The sequence below is a fragment of the Rhamphochromis sp. 'chilingali' genome (assembly GCF_963969265.1).
Source record: "Rhamphochromis sp. 'chilingali' genome assembly, chromosome: 20".
Classification (NCBI taxonomy): Eukaryota; Metazoa; Chordata; class Actinopteri; order Cichliformes; family Cichlidae; genus Rhamphochromis; species Rhamphochromis sp. 'chilingali'.
The window spans coordinates 31,231,346-31,250,706 of NC_137947.1; the positions used below are offsets into that span (position 1 = coordinate 31,231,346).

The following is a 19,361-nucleotide window of genomic DNA, read 5'->3' on the forward strand; positions in this document are numbered from 1 at the left end:
CACCGATTGTTATTTTTCCAGTCATCACTACAGGTTGTTGATTTTGACAGTTTTCTCTTAGTTTCAGCAGGTCTAGAAGTCTTTTTCGTCCCACACCTGTCGCCCCCTGGTGGATATTAAATAGAATGCAGGTTTAGGGCAGTATCGGCTTCGTGTTTCAGAAACTGCGGCCCTCTTTTATACTGACTACATGACGACTCCCCTAAACTCCCTAGCAGACGACCCTGAGTCAGTGATAGTTGTTTTAAAATCTGACCAAAACAATCATGATTATTGATTTCTGCAATATAATTTCTCCTCTCTCGCTCGTCCCCTCTCCATCTTTGTCCATCTCTCTCGGTTCTAAAGCAGATTAGCGACGGCTTTTATAAAATAAAACAGCGAGCTTTAAACCTGTCTCTTGTGACGAGATTACCCCCCCGCCCCCCCACTCTGCTCTCTCTCTCTCCTCTCTGACGAGATGTGATTGGACGGCATGAAAGGTGTCCGCCGAGCGAGAGACATTCACACACACTCTCTCTCTCTTTAATCTCCTTTTTAAAGGGAGGAAGAGGTTATCATCCAGTTATTCTGGCTCACCGTCGGGCAGCGTTTCGCCTCCCGCTGATTGTTTGGACCAAATTTCTAGGCTCTTAAATGGATTGTCCCGTGTGATTAGTGTGTGTGTGTGTGTGTGTGTGTGTGTGTGTGTGTGTGTGTGTGTGTGTGTGTGTGTGTGTAAATCTGTGCTCATACTACACAGTCACTCGACTTCTTCTGGGGACACAAAGACAAAGCCTTAAAAACATTAACCATTAAATTTTAATCACTCAAACAGCCGTCGAGCTCAAACTCTGTGTTTGTTTGTTTATTAAGTCTCATTAACATGGTTTACTAAGCATCTATTTACAGGCTCTTATTACAAGGATGTTAATTAAAAACGTTAATCTGTACTTCAGCTGTTTAGCTTGCTGATGACGTCTTTTTTTTTTTTTTTAGATTTTAGACCTTAAAATTGTTGGTCCGATGATCCTCTAAAAGTTTTACCTTTATGTGTACAGCGTGTCTTAGAGCAGTGCTTCACCAGTTAAAGAGGCGTACATATCCCAGCATCCATGGCTGTAGCTGAATAAGATCAGTGATGACAGATGAAGGAAAGGCGACCCCGTAAACGTGCGTTTTCAGGGCTGCGTCACACTTTAGGAGGTACAGCCTTGAGAGCGCGGTCGATGTGGACCCTGATCAGATGATCTGAGGGCCCGATCGCTGGAAAAGGTCTCGGGGAGGCGAGGGTTTGGCCACGTGGGGGCGTTTGGCCACTTCACTGTTTCAGTGTTTGTTTTGTTTAGTAAGTGAAACTCTCGAGGTTTCAGTTTTTTAAAGGTCAAGTTTAAGTTTTTAGTTTTAGATAACTACAATAACCTCGTGACCAATCATAAGAATTTCAGATGTTTCAAAGACTTATTGGAGTTCACAGCGTTCACCTTTCCTCGTAACCTCTACAGTTCTGTGCAGCACGCCGTTCATCATCTCCTGAATCCAACTCTGATCGATGGAAATTCATCCATGCCGATCAAAGCTCGATGCTCAAAGAGCCGCAGCTAAAAAATACAAAAATCTCAGTGAACGCAATATATAAAGAAGATGGCACACCTGAGGTTGCCAGCACAAATTATTTCATTTAAATAGAAAGAAAACGCAAATATAAGTTGAAGCCATCGTTCCAGCATCTTAATCCCATCCACAATCTACCGTCATTCCTTTAACACGTATATTTAAAATACAAAAAGTGTATCTTAGATTTATTTCATGGACTTTATTCTACTTCTTTATCTGAAAATGTACAAAAGCGACTGCAGTCATAAACTTTTAAAGCAATATTTGTGTTTGGCTCCTTGAATTGAGGCGATCAGAGTCCGATCCTTTGATTCAGATCTGTCGTGCCTACATGTGAACCCTGTGTTCCTGTGGGAACGTTTGCAGACCTAACCGTGTCTGGATAACATGTTGAACGTGTTTCTCTCTGTCTGCAGCGGGCGTCTGCTGGTCGGGACCTTCGTCGCTCTCTTCTTCAACCTGCTGACTTTACTGTCGGTCAGGAACAAACCATTCGCCTACGTCTCAGAAGGTACGTCCTGCCTCTTCATCGCAGTTAAACCAGTGCGTGTCCCCACCTGCTGTGTGTGTGTGTGTGTGTGTGTGTGTGTGTGTGTGTGTGTGTGTGTGTGTGTGTGTGTGTGTGTGTGTGTGTGTGTGTGTATTCATATCTTCGTGGGGTCCCCACAAGTTTGAAGGTATTTTTGAGACTCAAAATGTGGTTTTAGTGTCAGGGTTACAGTTGGGTTATGGTTAGGCTTAGGCTAAGGGTTAGGCATTTATTTTTCAAGTAGATGTCCTCACTAAGATAGCAAAACAAGAATGTGTGTATGCAGTTGCTATTGTTATCTGAACCCATCACTAAGATTTCTGTGAGACGTGTTATCTAAAGGTTTGGGGCATCATTTTGAAGCACATATCAAAAACGGACTGAGTTCTACCCAAACCTAATGGATTCAGAGCCTTTTACAAACAAGAGTGAAATGAATGTCTTTAGATTTGAAGCTTTAACTCTTTAAAGCCGGTCAGAGCAGCACGCTCCGTTTTGTGTAACTATTTTTAAATCCCTGTAGAACCTGAACCGTGTAAGCTAGCGCAATAATTTTTTTTGCATATGAAACCGGAGGAGTTGTACTTACATCTTATGCCATCAGCTTGTCCTCGGTCACAGTTTCCTTCCACATATAGCTTTGCAAAAATTGCATAAAAAGCGCTTGCAGGAACAAAAACGTAATATTCCAGAAAAACGCTTTGCTGATCCGATCAGCTGTCGTAACACTTCCCACAGTGAAACAGACGTCAGCGCGAACTATCGCATGTCCGCCATTACCTGTCCGAAACCGGAAGTGACGTCATTTTCGCGGAAAATGTAGTTTTTTTACTTGTAGGCCTTAAAAGCCTATACTGGTGTTTTTTATACTGGTGCATAAAGTCATGTTTGACTTTATGCTTTTCTGAATAGTTTCTGGGATGCTTAGAACTCGAATTGCACTGCTGGAAATAGTTTATTTTGATGCACCTGCTGTTTTCTTTGCAAATTTGCATCATAGGATTGTTTTTTGTTTTTCCTGCAGTGTATAAAAATTGCTGTATCTCAAAAATAAAACTATGAAGGCACTCAAAATTAATTTCCTGTTGTTGTAAACTATTTTTTGCAACTTTTTTGTATTTAAAGTTTTGAGGGATAAACCTCTTAAATTTCTCTAATTAGAAATATATGTTAAAAAAAAAACGATTTCAATATTTCAGTAGTTTGTTGCACTTTTTTGCAATTAATGTGGTTACTATGGATTTAATGCATAAATATTATTAAAATTTGGGCTATAACAGTTGTATTGATGTATAGCAGCTTGAAATGCTCCCAGAAATGGCTCCGCAGCATGTAAAAATATAAAGTAAGCTCTGGCGGACTTGGTTCTATGGTAGGTCTTAAAGGGGTAACGCAGCTCCATGCTCCTGAAGGTTTCCTGAAGTCCCTTTTAAGAACATTTAAAAGCACCAGGAGTCGACTGGCCGTCCACCCACGTAGGATGCAGACTTCTGTGGAGGAGATGATCCCGCTCGCTCCCAGCGAACATCAGCTCAGCTCCACCGTCTCCAAACCATCGCCATCTCAGCGCCATCTTTAAACCTCCTCTTTCAGTCTTCCTGCTCACCTTCTGTCACAGCTCACCCCTGACACTCGTCTCCACCCGCTCCACCCTGCCTATAATAACTGGAATTAAAATTCTCCAGAGCAGAAAAAGGACTAATGTTGGAGTTGAAGTCCACCTGAGATTCGTAGCGATAACTGAACTTGAAAAATCTGATGGATGAAAAGGTAAAAATAAACCTCAGAATATACCTGGCCAACCAGGTGTACACCTGTGCAGGGAGGAGGAGCCTGAAAGGTCCATAAACAACAAGCCACACAGCTTAGAGCCTTCTTTGCTCCCTTCATTCCTTCACTCCAGCCTCCTTTTCCCATCATTTCTCCTTAAAAATCCAAACCGTCATCATGTGGAGAAATAAAAAGATGGAAGGAGACCGACAGATCCTCTCCTCCTCTCCTTTCCTCTCATGTGTTCCCCTCGTCTCCTCTCCTCTCCTCTCCGGCTGACTCACTGCATGAACAGTCTACCGATGAATGAGGTCAGAGTGTGTGTGTGTGTGTGTGTGTGTGTGTGTGTGTGTGTGTGTGTGTGTGTGTGTGTGTGTGTGTGTGTGTGTGTGTGTGTGTGTGTGTGTGTGTGTGTGTGTGCGCGCGTTCGTCAGCTGTCTGTTCTTGCGTTCGGAGCAGTCTCAACATCACTTAGCATCTGACATTTTGGAACAGGAGGGGGATGAAGCTGCACACGCTTGCACACAAACACACACGGGCACTTAACTTTGCTGAAGCACACAATCTCTCACTCATTACACACACACACACACACACACACACACGCACGCACACACACACACACAGCATCTCTGATGGAGCGAGACTAAAAGTGCATTACGCAACCATGTTCCAGACTGTGGTAATGTAGTGTGCCAGGGGGCCATGCGAGCAGAAAGACATGCCAACACACACACACACACACACACACACACACACACACACACACACACACACACACACACACACACGGCGTCCTCGTGTACACGGATCATAAATAAGTCACTCCATTAAAATGTTTGTTTAGACTGACTCACCCTGCTAGCAAAACAAACAGAGCACACACACTCTCCCTCACACACACACACACTCGGGGGTTGAGCAGGATGGGATGTGAAGGGCCTTTGACCCGACACTGAGGCTTCGGGCCTCGCGGCGTCTTCAAACATTAAAGGTGGGACGGCGCAGCCGAGCGAGAGCGCTTATCTTTTTTTAAAGACGAGTGGGAGGTGTTTTTATCCCTCATCATGGAGGCGGCTACGCCCTCCTCACTTTAAACACTGTAATCAGATTCCCCCCACCCCCGCCCACCCAACAACCAAAAAAGAAGTAGAAGAAAACTGCGATGTACAGTTTTGCAGGTTTGGGTGAGCGGGAGTCTGCGAGTGTCAGATCTATAGGACGGAGCTGACGGAGGCAGCTGTGGAGTGAAACAGCTGGGACCTTCATGCAGCACTGAGACAGAAACGTGTCCTCCACTCTCCATCTCGAGCTTCTCCGTTCCTCCACAACAAGCGTCATCGTGTCTGAAACTGTAACGCTGAAGGACCCGGGCCAGGACGCAGGCTGGGCGGAGTCTGTCACACCTGCTTCCTCTACAGCTGACTCAGAAAGAGATCCGATATGGTTTTCTATCATTTTGTTCATAAGCCCGACTCATCTCTGTCAGCTGAGCTCTGTTAATCGTCACTTTGAGCACTGAGTACCTGCAGCGGTAAATCTCGTAGCTCGGCTGTGTTCAGCGACAAAATCAAAGCCTGTAGTGAAAAGATGCAGGAGCAGAAACAATTTTATGAGCAGAAAATATTCCTACAGCTGGGGTCATACGTGTGCGGTGAGCACATAAGTATAAAAAACGTTGTTCCTTTAATCTTCACTCTGATCTAAACATGAACTTTAATAATACAGAATCTTATACTTAAAATATTACATAAAATAATACCCTTGTAAAAGTATAAATTACAAAGTTGAGTATTTGATGTATTTCCAGAAAACCATGACACCATAGCACAGAAGTATTCGAGTAAATGTAATAAGTTACCTTCCAGCACCGCCCATGCTCTTATCCAATGAGAACTGTAAGATTAATGTGGCGCAGGTGAGAGGGTCTGCGATCAGTGTTGATGATCCGACCAATCACGTTTGTATTCAGGCAGAGGCGTTAAATACAGGAGTGACATCATGAAGGGCTCGAAGGGCAGAAACCACATTTTCCAAAACAGAAAAGTTTAAAAAAAGAAGAAAGTCAACTCAGTCTAACCTCCGAGGACCTGGCTCCTCATATGTGGACATCACATTTTTGTCAGAAACAAAAATCAGGCAACTCTTTGTTTTTACATTCATCAGGTCGCAGTCAGCCCAAATAGCAAAGATTAAAAATGCCATCAAAGAGTTAGGAGGTTAAAAATAACCTTCCTTTGGTTTTAAATGGGACACTGACCCCAGTTTCCTCGTGTTTGATCTGAACAGTTTAACAAGTGCAGCCATCAACGAGCCGGGCTCATCGTGTCCGTGCACCGCTCCACCACCGCTCCACCCTCAGACAGGCTGCGTGTGGTTTTTGTTGCTGTATTAAACCGATCTTTCTCTCTCCTCAGCGGCTAGCAGCAGTTGGCTTCAGGAGCATGTGGCAGATTTAAGTCGAAGGTAAGGACGCTTCCTCGCTCTGCTTACACTCACACACACACATCCATCCTGTATGTTACACCCTGTGTGTGCCCAGGTGTATGGCCTCTGGGGTCAAAGGTTAGCCTCATTGATTTGTCTTCTTAGAAACAGCTGTTAGATCAGTTTCTGTCTGCAGAGGCGAGGCAGCAGGGGGCTGAATATCCCCCCGCTGACAGTTTCTGGTCACCTGATATTTGTGGTTGGAAGCTGAGACTTTGCACCAGAGCAGAGTTTGTCTTAAATTCTGTTGATCCGGAGGATCAACGCCCAGAAGAACTGCAGACGTTTTCCTTGGTCAGGAAGGAAAAGCCTCCGAAGCTACGCCACTGATGCTGCGTTAGTTCAGTGAATATTATCATAACCGCGAGTCTTTCTGAGGCCGATCGATGGTTGGTTTAAGAGAACGAGACGTCAGCAACAACAGGCACGACTCTTCTGCAGCATCATCAAACCCCTGCACCCGTCACTCTCAGCCTGGGTCGTGGCCGACCCGGGGAAACAGCCACACTGATCCGTCCGTTTGAACTGGAGGAATTTGGACGTTTTGAGTCTCAGCGGCGCCGCAGTGTTTGATTTTTAGAGCTGAGGGAGAATTGAGAGTTGGACAATGGCTGATGACCTCAGGGGGCGTACCACAGGAAGTGACATTAAGCAAATGAAAGCGAAATAAGGCGTCAGTGACGCAGACACACAGACTGGCCGATGACCCTCTGACAGCCACACGTCTCCAGGAAAAAGTTTGTGTTCCCCGAGTGGTTGGCAAGTCGTTGCTGGCTGATGAAATCAGTCCAAACCCAGTGACTGCCAATGAGAACAAAGGTTGCTCTTTACGGACGTGTGAGAGGCGGTAAATAAGCAAGCGAGTAGCCAAGACTGTCCACTAGGTGGCAGTCGGGTGACGCACGATGTGCTTTATATGTGGGCGGGGCTTATTATCCAGCAGGTGAGGTAAACGTTGATTATTTTTAACAGTGAATCGTGCAAAGCTGCTGCAGTCGAATCCAAAAATAGAAACATGGAATCAGAAATTTGAAATGCTTCCCAGAATTCAGCTTCCTTATGTCAAGTTATGCAATCAAAGCATGAAGCATTAATCGGTGTTTGATAATTGTGTCGTCGCGTCTGATGAAACACCAAAGGCAACTTCCCGTGTGCAACCTGTCGACCGGCTCTGAAGCCTCTGCTGCTCCTGTGATAAATATTCCATGCTGCTGCATCGCTCCGGCATCCGAAGTGGGTGAAATATACGATGTCTGCACACACACGCACACACACACACACACGCTGAGAGTCAGCGGCTCAGTCGGCGCAGGTTACTCAGGGTGACAGCCTGGAGAGTTGTGCAACAGAACTGCGCTGTGATTGGCTGAGAGGGCAGAAGTGAACAGGACGTCCCAGCCTAGTTTCCACTCTTTGACTGCGTGTGGGAGAGACACACACAGAGATGCTGTGTGTGTGTTACTGTGTGTGTGTTATCACAGCCTGTCCCCACTTAACCCCAGCATGGTCTGAGGGCCAACTGGGTTATATAAAGCCTGCTGCTCGGTCAGCCTCACCAGCCAGAAGCCTGAGCTCTGTGCGTGTGTGTGTGTGTGCGTGTGCGTGCGCGTGTGCGTGTGTGTGCGTGTGCGTGTGTGTGTGTATGCGTGTGCGTGCGCGTGTGTGTGTGCGCGTGTGCGTGTGTGTGTGTGTGCGTGTGTGTGTGTGTGTAAGTTGCCACCGGGGAGGAGAGAGACAGAGGAAGTAAAAAACGTGCAGCCCTGATCCTGCTCGTCCGGTTACTTCCAAGCATCGCTGCACCGTCTTCAGTTTTTTTTAAATAGTAACTTTATTTATAGCACATTTGTCTACGTTTACATACAGAGATGAGAAATTCTTTATTATGTCTGGATTTGTGCGTTTGTTACGGCAGACATGATGAAGAGTCACAACAACATCTGGCAGATGTGTCTTCCTGCGTCTGCGCTCAGGGCAGCTCCTGTGTGTTAGAGGAGGAGCAGGAGGTGGTCGGGATTATCCATGATGGATCACTGTTTCTTGGTGACCTCCAATCCCAGAGCCCGACTTCCTGATCAGTTTATCCCATCTGCTGGAGGCTGCAGCTCGATGCTGCTCCCCCATCTTACTGCAGAAATCCACTGTGGTGCTTTCCCTGGAAGCAGAGCCTGCTCGGATCCTTCTCGTATCCAGCCTCTGCACTGGTCTTGCAGCTCGGCCTGTTATCAATGTGCACGCCCAGGTACGCGCACTCTTGGACCTCCCTGACATCCTGTCCCAGACGGCAGCTGTGTAGCCGTCCTCTCACCATCTCTGCTGCTATCACATGCAGGAGCAGATCTGTCCTCCTCCTCCTGAACATCACTAACACATCCAGAGTGTTTCTGACCTCAAAGTGTCGAAGGTGAGCAGGAATGGAGACGTTATCGCCTCCTGAGGTGTTTCCTGCAGCTTCTCTCTCAGTAGCAGCTGCTGAATCGTGTCAATGCACGTGAGGAACCAGAGGAGGCGTTTCTAACCGTGCATGCAGAGGACTGCATCAGCCACCCCCAGATTCAGTCTGCGTGCAAACCTCTCAGGGTCAAGGGAGGTTCTACCTGTGCTCTCAGGTGGGCGGAGACTAGTCTCTGCATCACCTTGATAACATGATGGATGGTTGACCTCTGATGGAGGCGACTTGTTGGTCACAGGAGACGTGATTGTGCCACGGAGGTCACGGAGTCCCACGCCTTTTTCTGCCCGTGCAGGCAGGACGTCTGACCACAGTCAAAATCATTCGACACTTAGAAATCTCTACCAACTTAACTCAGTTGGTAATTTAATTTTCTCTTTATTTTCTTTTTTCCATCTAAATTGATTGGCCTGGAGAAGGCCAGCACAAAGATGATTGGACTAGACTAGTGATGTCACAATGAGCTTAGATTAGCCCCCAAACACCTGGGCAGCAGACAGATGTGTGACTGCAGATGTTCATCGTTGAACGTCTGTATGAGCTGAAGTCTTTACACATATTTAATTGTTTCCCTTGCAGATCATGTGATGTTTACATTGAGCTGCTGTGTTGTGTCATATTTCAGGTTATTGTATGCAGGACTCCTTTTGCATTGAAGTAAAAAACACTTGCTGTATCACTGAGCGTCTTCTTCTCTCTCTTTTTTTAAACTGGCGTTTTTTTCTAATGACGATGTGAAAATATTGTGACAGCGCGAGAGCGGTTGCCCGTAGCGTTGTTTTCACTCGCAGCAGGCGTCTGTGTTCAGAGGAGAAGCTCTAAAAAGCCACAGCGGAGTACCTGCTCAGCAGCAAACAGACACGGCTCAGTCAGACGCTCGCTGCTGAACACGGAGAAGCTTTTAGCGGCTCGAAATGCAGACGTTTCCCTCGGGAGCCGTCGGGCCGTAGCTCCCGGATCTGAGACGTGTCGCAAACAGAGAAGTGTTTCTGACGGCCAGCAGGGGGCAGTCACACTGGCTCCAATAACGCTTCACCTTGCATGAATTTTACCTTTCCTGATGCCTTTATGTGCTCACAGGCTGGATGTAAATTATTGTTTCATATTCAGGAAGCAGGGAGGAGTCTGTACTCCTCCCTGCTTCCTGAATTCCACGGGTCCGTCACAGTTCACTGTGAACTCGAGTCAGGCTGCAGGGAGCTGAATATCTGCACACCTGATATTTGTGGGTGGAAGCTGAGACTGGAAACCAGTTTGTCTTAAATTGTGTTGATCTGGAGTTTTTTTCCTGCAGATGTTTTCTGGAACTAGGCCGGGATGCTAAAAGCGTAGCCACGGGAACGACGTTATTTATAAACAAACTGCAGTGTAGAAATTAGAGATGGCACGATGCCACTTTGTTACTTTGAAATGCCGTTTTGGTAGCCAGGCTTCAAATGCTCAACCAGACCGCCGACAGGTCTCGCACGCCACAGCCGCTCTATCACGTGACGCATACTGCTCCGACGTGCTAACGTTATGAGCTGAATTACGCCGTGTCGCTAGTTTTGGGAGGTGCTTTGGTGATATTGAATGGATCAGATTAGATTTTTTATGTCTCTCCGATATCCAATCCAGTAATCTAGGTCAGTATCGGACCGATGCGTGATATCGGTCCATCCCTAGTAGAAATGAAACATGTCCGTACATGTCGATCGTAATTCCCTGCAGCTCCATCAGAACCTCTGACAGAGATTCAAACCTGCATCACACTCAGCGTGAGTCAAGGATGCTGCTGATGGATGCACGAGGTGGTAAAAGCATTAAAGGGTTATCTACGAATGTCCACTAGTGACCGGCTACAAAGTGTACGCAACAAGTTAATTGGTTTAAACGTGGACGGGCTTTAGAGGATTATCCCAGGTGTGCTCAGTGGTTAATGAGGTGTCAGGTGTTCCTCAGATGGTATCAGTGAAAACGCCGAGTTCAAAGCTTCAGCGCTGGACCGCGTGCATTTATACCGACTCCGTTGTCGTTGTTTCAAATAAACAATCATTTGTCTCCAATGGGCGTGAACGACTTCAACCAGCAGCAACTTTAAATGTGATTGGTCCCCTAAGCAGATCGCTGCATGCTTCGGACGGCGCTTCAGTCGAGCCCGCGTTCAGCCTGGAGAGTTCACAGTGATCGAGTAGTCATGGTCCTGCCTCCTGCAGCGCTGTGTCCAGGCTCCGCCCCTTACCTAAACTGGAGTTTTCCCACAGGTTAACGGGTTGCAGTTTGGGCGTTTGTCTTCTTGTTATCGGGTTCGTTGTGGAGCCGGCAGAGCGCCACGGGGTATCAAGAGTTCGTTTGTGACTTTGCTTAAATCCTGCAGCCGCTCTGGATGAGCACACACAAGGTCACATGTCAAATTATATCAATGCATCAGCGGGGATTATGGGATCGCTGGGATTGTCAGGCTCATCCTCGACACTCTGAGTCTCGCCTCCTTTTTGTCTTTTGCTCTTTCCAGTCCAACACTAAAGACAGGAAGTCTCACAGTGTGCAGACTCAGTTTTTCACTGAATGTCAGATTAAAGAGCCCGGAGCTTTCCTTCAGTAACAAGATCAGATGATCATTTTGTTTCGTCTGTGCCTCAGTTTTACGTAAATTAAAGGAAAAAACTCTCCAAACATCCATTTTTTCTTTAATTAAATGATCCTGATGAATCTTTGCAATCTTAAAGCTACGAGCAGTGACGATGATGATGAGGAAGACACCTAAGACACCTTTTATGTCCCCGCAAAGGTCCTGCGGGGACATAAAAGCACCTCCTAAGCCTGGCGAGGGGAACCCAGCAGCTCCCGTGTCGTGAATCATCGCTCAGGTTTCCTCGCCGCGGCTCAGATATGAACGCGGAGCGTCCTCCGGTGAATCACAACATGTGCTCGAGTATCCCGCTAACATCGCCGCGTCCTGCCCGGCCCTCCATTATTCACCGTCCGAGGAGCCGCCGCAGGATCTGATGACGCCGTCAGCTGACCTTGAAGACATTAAAGGAGGAGCACGTGCATTTCTGTTGTTGCTGCTAAACATGTGATGTCCCCCCCCCCCCTCGTCTGTTCTTCCAGCTCCGCCCGTGGCGAGCACACGCCTCTCTGAATGACATGTTTGACGTTAATTACGTGTTGACATGCGTGTCTCTGCGTTCTTTCTAATCATCATCTAATGATACACGCCCAGGCAGCGGCGGCAGAGTGCGGCCATGTGACATATTCAGTCTCACCAGGGGCGCGAGGTCTTTTTGCTGCGTTTCATGTTATGGATTTTGGTTGTTGGCACTGTGGGCCCTCCGTAGAGGTGCTCTTTTAGGCTTTGGGGCAGGATTAGGACGGAGGATGTCCTTTTCTTCTGCCACAGCTGGAACAGCAGGATTTTTGGCAGCGTGTCCTGAGGCCAACATTTCTCTTTAGCTGTTTATAAAATGACGGCGAGCCCGTCCACAGGCTGCGTTCGATCTTCGTCTATGGACGAGGCGTCATCGATGGGCGGTCCTCTCTGACCTCTTTCAGTCGAGTCTTCTCAGGCCGAACATCCGGCGCCACGCCGCTGTCTCTGAACCGCGACGTGTGGCGCTCCACCGGGACACCATCCCGCCACCGCATGTCACGCCGCGTTGCATCACGTCACGCTGTCACATCACATTAGGTCCTGTCAGATGCATCGTTTCCTGCTGAAGTGCCTTTGAGCAAGAAACCGAAACTTTCCACAGCTCCACAGGTTTTTTACGCTAGCGCGACCTTTGACCTCAGCTGAGAGGAACAATAAAGGTCGAGGGGTCAAACTGTTCCTGCAGGTGGTCGACTTTCATCGCACACCTTTATTATATTTGTTACTTCTTCTTCTTTATTATTATTATTATTATTATCCAACCAGCAGCAAATAATGAGCATGTATCTGTATAAATATTAATATCTGCTGTTGTCTGATACATGTGACTGTATTTAATAAACCATTTTAAATTCTTTTTGATATTTCACTGTATTATTATCATTTATCAGGGTTTTCTTTTGTACTGTGGGATAAACTATATTTCATCTTCAGTGCCTATTTCCTCGTCCTTCTGATGATCATGGAGTCGGGATCGCTGCTTCTTGGAGCAGGTCCTTAGCGTTTAACTCCCGGGATCGTTTAGATCAGCGTCCCCGTCGGCTCCTCCCACATTAAACCATTTGCTGCTGTTGGCATGAACTGAGAGGGAGTTTTTTGTGTGACGGCTCTTCTCCGATGCTCAGGCAGGATGTGCGGGAGCTCGGTCGGAGCTTAAACTAACATGAAACAAAACAAGAATGATCCCATCAGGTCCAGTTCAAATCCCCCTAAAGTCCATTATGATGGCGTGATCGGGTTAAAGGCCTAAACCTGAAGACAAATATAAACACCGGAGGATTCAGGGCTCTGCCTCCCAGAGACGCTGCTGGGTTTCAGGAATTCCAGATACTATGAAACTATGAAGTCAGTTTAAATTCATACCTTTGCGCACCTGTTACCTGTTTGACGCCAGAAAGACTTGAGAGCACACAGACTCAGAGGTGCGAGAATTTGACATTTTATTAACAAGTTGAACCTGCTGCTGTGTCTGCGATGAGCCAATGAGGTGAGGGTGTCCTGTTAACCCTGTGAGGTCATCAGTCGAGAACCCCTCAGGTGTGTTCACACCTATTTTTGCACAGTCTGATTTTGTGCAGCGAAGCCGACGGGCGCAAACGTGAACAGAAGCAAATCCAACCAAAGATTTTAACTTCGGCAGAAAGTTTTCACGTGAGCAGCTGGCGAGACGTGGAGGAGGAGTTATTAATGCTGAGGCTGAGTGATTCATGGATCAATAGGTCTCCTGGTTCATCTGACGCCTCCGGGACGCATCGTACGTGATGTTTACAGTTTTGTTTTTTTTAATTCGCTCGCTGCACGACCAATGAGCTCGTGCGACGGGGAGGTGACTGTCACACATCCGTCCTTGCACAGTTGATAACGTTGCTGCTCCTCCGAGTGTTGGTCTGATTTTAATGACAGTTTCATTCACAACGATCACCAAACAAGTCTCCAAACAGGCTGCTCGGCTCTGCTTTGCATCTTCACCAAGTTTAAGGGCAGCTTACTTTAAAACTACAATTTCATTATAATCATAAAGAACATGCACGTGAGCATAACTGCACTTATTTTTAATAATATACAGTTAGAAAAAAAATTATAAATCAAAACTAGGATGTAGGAAACATACGTAAAGGAAGCTTCCTTAGGAAGTGACCTGTTTCATGTTTCGTCGTATTTTAATCATTTTTATGTTTTATTGACGCTGGAGGAGCTTTTGGAGTTTGTTCAGTGGGAGAATGTGGAGGTGATCATGTGCACTAATCCTGTTTCTGTTTGTTTCCCTGTGTGTGTCTGTGTGTAGTTTGTGTGGCATCGTTCCAGGCCTGAGCAGCGTGCTGCTGCCTCGCATGAACCCCTTTGTCCTGATCAACATGGCGGGAGCTCTGTCCCTGTGCATCACCTACATGCTCATCGAAATCAAGTAAGAATTTAATCTGCGTGGATGTAAATCCCCACGTTCACGCTCGTCCACGATCTGTTTAACCAGCCCGAGTTTGTTCAGCTGATGCCGTTTCCATCCCTGCTTCCCTTTTATATCTTCAGCTGTGCTGAGCTTAGAGCGGCAAACGTGCACAGATGAAAATGTCGACCAGCTTCAACGAATAACATGAATATTGTCATTTATTCCTCTGAAGTCTTCCTCAGAGTGAACTGTGCGCTTGTATCGGCTCATTTACAGACTGGATTATTTCAGGATCTGTGGTGGTGACAGTGATGTCGTTTATTTATTTTAGAAAAGTGGAAATCTTCTTTATGTTTGATGAACCATTTCTTCTCTCGTGTCCGTGATCTGTGTGCTCAGCAACTTCAACGCGGTGGACACGGCGTCTGCGGTCGCCATCGCCCTCATGACCTTCGGCACCATGTATCCCATGAGCGTGTACAGCGGCAAAGTGCTGCTGCAGGTGAGACAGACGGGACAGTGCGCTCCCCTTTGGCCTTTAACCCCAAAATATGATGCAGGTATGGAAGCCACGTGATCATGATTATTAACCGCCTCTCGCCCACAGACCACGCCCTCCCACATCATCGGGCAGCTGGACAAGCTTCTGAGAGAGGTGAGAGCCGGCGCTTTATCGCAGCGTTACTGCAACATCAGGAAGTGTTTCTACTGCTTAGTTTTATCCCAGAATTCATCATAACCAGAGTTTAAAATCCAAACATAAACTGGATCCACCAATCAAATTCTCCCTGCGAGGCTTCATACATCACTTACATTGAGTCCAGATTGTTGCATAAAACTGTCACTTTTGGCATTTAAGATCAAATTTCAAGCGCAAATGTAACTGTTGACGTATCGATCGGGTGTCCAGCACACTGCACCATTAAACTGTGCAGAGACTCCGAATTTCAAACCTCTGCAGCTGACCGGCCGCCTCGGGGCCGACTGCGATTTCACCGACACTCAGGATCTCGACTTCGTTCACAGTCAATCCAAACCACGAAGTAGCAGATTACTGACTGGGCGGATCATTTCACAGCTTCCGTTTTCAGCTTCCTGTCGTACGATGGCGTTCGTCTCCGCCCATCAGGGACTCACAACATGAACTTTAGTGAAAGAGAGTTAACGAGTCCTGAGCTAACCCTCCAAACATGGCTGCTGTTCATGTTTCCTTCATTCACGTTAACGGTGACGGCAGCTTGGTTTCTGAGTCCTTCAGACACAACACGAGGTCAACGTCAGACGGAAACCAGCGACAAACGCCGTAAACCACGTTAAACTTTATTAGGAACAGCTGAGAGAACAGCACACTGACTGATTATGATTGGCTATTTGTGCCTTCTTGTGTCCAATCAGGTGTCGACTCTGGACGGGGTGCTGGAGGTCCGAAACGAGCACTTCTGGACTGTTGGCTTTGGATGTCTGGTGAGTGACAGAGGCCGACGGAGAAACTCTGGATTAACTTATCCAGTTAATCGTGGCGTCGGATCGCTGGCGTTAGAATCAGTGAAGCCCGATAAGGAAAACGTATCCTGGGCTGAGCCTGAGTGCAGCTCTGCAGACTCGTAGTAAATAAATAAGTGAGGGCGCCGCGATCTCTTTTAAAGAAATGAATCGGGTTACTTACAGAGCGGGGTCGGAGGTCTCTCAGGGTCTGCTGATCAGTTCCTCTCTGACGGTTCTTCCTCTTCCTGTTGAGTTTGTCCCGTCTCCCTCCTCCGTCCGCTCCTCCGTCATTCGTCGGATTAGAGCGATGATCTGCAGGGATTTGTTCAACGAGACGAAAAGAAGGAACGACTCATTCATGCGGAGACTTGGCTCCCCCCTCCTCTCCCTCTCTGTTTTTTGGGGGTGCGTTGTTGTTGTTGTTGTTGTTGTTCGTGTTGCTGTCGTCGCAACGCAAACAAACCCAGCTGGCTTTCAGGGCGGGACGCACACAGAGAGGAGCGCACACACCGACAGTCTCCTCTGCCGGGCTCAGATGCTCATTATAATTTATGGATAATTTAACCGTGCTGCTGTTGAGCCTGAAGGTTCACACGAGGAGAACTTCCTGTCCACTTCCTGCGTTTTTTTAACGTCCTAAAAACAAAGTGAGGAAGTAAAAGTGAAGCTGTCGCTAATGAAAAACAAAGTTCAAACAGGGATAAAATAGTTCATCTGCACTTCATGAGTCAGCTTTCAGTTCTGCTTTATAGCTTATTATCTTAAATTAGCAGCTTTCCTGTTGGAGTTTTGTACTGAGACGCTAACATAAGGCTAGCACAGTTTCATATCACTCGGCTCATACATGTTAATAAAACCAAAACACAACGTTTAGTCAAATTTATCCACCCTGCAGCGCCCTCGAGACTTCAGTGAACACACCCATTGGTTCCGGTGGTTTAGATGGGTGGAGTGGTTGGGTCAGGTGGGGCGATGGGGTGGGAGGGGTGGGTGCTTTGAGCCTGTCAAGGTTTAAATTTGGTTGAAATCGGCGACTTCAGGTTGAGTTTAGACTTCTTCTTGGATCTCCTGTAAACGAAGAGCTGCGAGGCACGGAGGCGTTTTCCAGCCGAGGCTCATGTCTGTGGGGTTAAAGATGACATCACCACAGTATCCATGGTTACAGGCCAAACCTTCTGTGTTAGGCGTGTGTCTGCTGAAAGCTCCTCTCTGGTATGAAGGATGAAGGCCGCCGTTCCTCTGCCTGCCTCCGGGTGGCGCAGCGCCCGTGTTTACCTCGCCCTGATGCTGTTTTTATTGTTTGTATTCGTGTTGTCGATGCCGCCGCCCCTCGTGTTGTCGTTTGTGATGCTGCTGCAGTTACACAACTGTTGGTTGTTGGCCCACTGCTAACAAAGCAGCTGTCCAAACTGATTTGACCCCCTGACTGCACTTCTGCCCCATGGGGCGATTTGCTCTGCATGTGTGTGTGTGTGCGTGTGTGTGTGTGCGTGTGTGTGTGTGCGCGTGTGTGTGTGTGCGTGTGTGTGTGTGTGTGTGTGCGCGTGTGTGTGTGTGTGTGTGTGTGTGTGCGTGTGTGTGTGTGCGTGTGTGTGTGTGCGCGTGTGTGTGTGTGCGTGTGTGTGTGTGTGTGTGTGCGCGTGTGCGTGTGTGTGTGTGTGCGCGTGTGTGTGTGTGTGTGTGTGTGTGTGTGTGTGCGTGCGTGTGCGTGTGTGTGTGTGCGCGTGTGTGTGTGTGCGTGCGTGCGTGTGTAAGAGAGGGAGTCTGTCCTTGTGAGGTCTGAATATTCCCAACAACAGAAATGACAAACTGTGTTTAATGTTTTAAGGTCAGAGAGGTTGGATTTAACAGCGTTTAGAGTCCAGCTAAGCTTCGTTTCAGCGCACATTTGTGACGCCGCTCGGTTTGCCCGAGGAGCGCTGCAGGAACACTGGAGACGTCTTTGTTCGTCTCCGAGTTTGGATCTGAACTGTTTGCATGATTTTGGATCAGATGATCGCTCTCGTGTCTGCGCACCAATAACGGGGTCACGGACTTGAAGACACTTCAGGCCATGTGGGCGTGGCCACCGTCACATAACCCGCTGGTTTCTGCATTTTGAAGCTTTTTTTTTGCTTCATTTTGGGTTTTCGGAGCCAGATATGACCATATTTGGGCATCGATAGACATCGTATGGGCATTTTAATATAGGCGTGTATGTGGAGTGAGCCCCGTGTGGACGTCAGAGGAACTGCATGATCAGGCTTACTGTAATCTGTGTGTTATTGATCTGGTCTGGAGCGTGTTTGTATTTAATCGCTTTGCTGAGCAGTTACTGAAGAGTTAGCTCTTCTCTCTCTCTGTTCTTGTGTTTCAGGCTGGCTCCGCCCACGTCCGGATCCGCCGCGACGCCAACGAGCAGCTGGTTCTGGCTCACGTCACCAACCGGCTGCTGCCGCTCGTCTCCACGCTGACCGTGCAGATCTTCAAAGACGACTGGTCCCGGCCCCTCCTCACCGGGGCCCTCTCCTCCTCCTCGTCCTCCTCGCCCGCTGCCTCCCCGCTGGGTGCTGCCGATGGCTACGCCGCCCTCGCCTCATCGCTGCCTCCTCTGCTCTTGTCCCCGGGAGGAGACTTCGACCCGCTGACCTCCACCCCCTCCAAACCCACCAGCCCCCCTCCGGAGTTTTCCTTCGACACTCCGGGGAGGAACGTGCAGCCGATGGTCCTCGCCGCTTTGGGACACCACACCCACAGGCCGTACGGAGGCCTGGGACTCTCCTACGGGTCAACCCCCTACACAGGGATGCTGAATCAGGGCCTGGCGCGGCCTGGTGGTGGGATGGGACTGGGCACACAGGGTCTGGGGGTCGGGCTCGGACTGGGCGTGGGCAGCGGCGGCGGGCCGTCCTCTCAGAGCTACAGAACTGCGTTTGGCGGGTCGACGGCGCCGCTGCGCTTCGGAAACCCTCTGGCTTCACAGTCGCAGTACCGACAGTACCGGCCGTGACCGCTCTGGTGGGTTCAGGACTTTCGGGTACTCGAAATTCATTTGTGACGGTCGGCTCCTCGGGAACGTCGAGTCAGGCAGCGGCGTCACAGCATCGACGACGGCGCCAGTTTCTGGTGTTAGATGTCGATGACTTCAGAGGAGCGATGGTGGTGATGTATTTATTGTCCGGACGAGGAGACCACCGCGTATCTTTGAGTGCTTTCTTTGTTATGGGACTGATCGTGAGGTTTGGCGGTTAGAAAGTGGCGTGCTCGTACTTTGTAAGCTTTTTTTTCCTGCAAACATTCCTTAAAAAAATAAAAGTCTTTGAGTCTGAAAGAGTTTGATGTTTAATATTTCCAGCATTGCGTGAAACAAGTATCACAGCGAACTCCACGTCTCACCCGAGATTCACCAAACATCAGAAATCCTCGTTTATCTTTTCGTTTGAGTCGTTTTCATGCAGATTTTATTAACGAAGAACTTCCTCACAGACCGACTTCGTCCAGCGTGGTGGAGCTCCGCGTCACGGGGCAAAGGTGAGACCTAAGTGAT

The 19,361-nt window shown here is 48.0% G+C and overlaps 1 protein-coding gene across 1 annotated transcript in view; it reads left to right on the forward strand.

The window, feature by feature from the left end:
- The window catches only part of slc30a6 (solute carrier family 30 member 6), a 59,946-nt gene extending 40,972 nt beyond the window's left edge, over positions 1-18,974 (forward strand). Inside the window, exons 9-15 of the mRNA XM_080868646.1 lie at positions 2,013-2,107; positions 6,313-6,361; positions 14,249-14,368; positions 14,750-14,852; positions 14,958-15,005; positions 15,746-15,814; positions 18,192-18,974. Coding sequence (XP_080724772.1) covers positions 2,013-2,107; positions 6,313-6,361; positions 14,249-14,368; positions 14,750-14,852; positions 14,958-15,005; positions 15,746-15,814; positions 18,192-18,824 — 1,117 coding nt within the window. The 3' untranslated portion in view covers positions 18,825-18,974. The remainder of the gene's footprint in view (positions 1-2,012; positions 2,108-6,312; positions 6,362-14,248; positions 14,369-14,749; positions 14,853-14,957; positions 15,006-15,745; positions 15,815-18,191) is intronic.
- Positions 18,975-19,361: the final 387 nt, after the last annotated feature.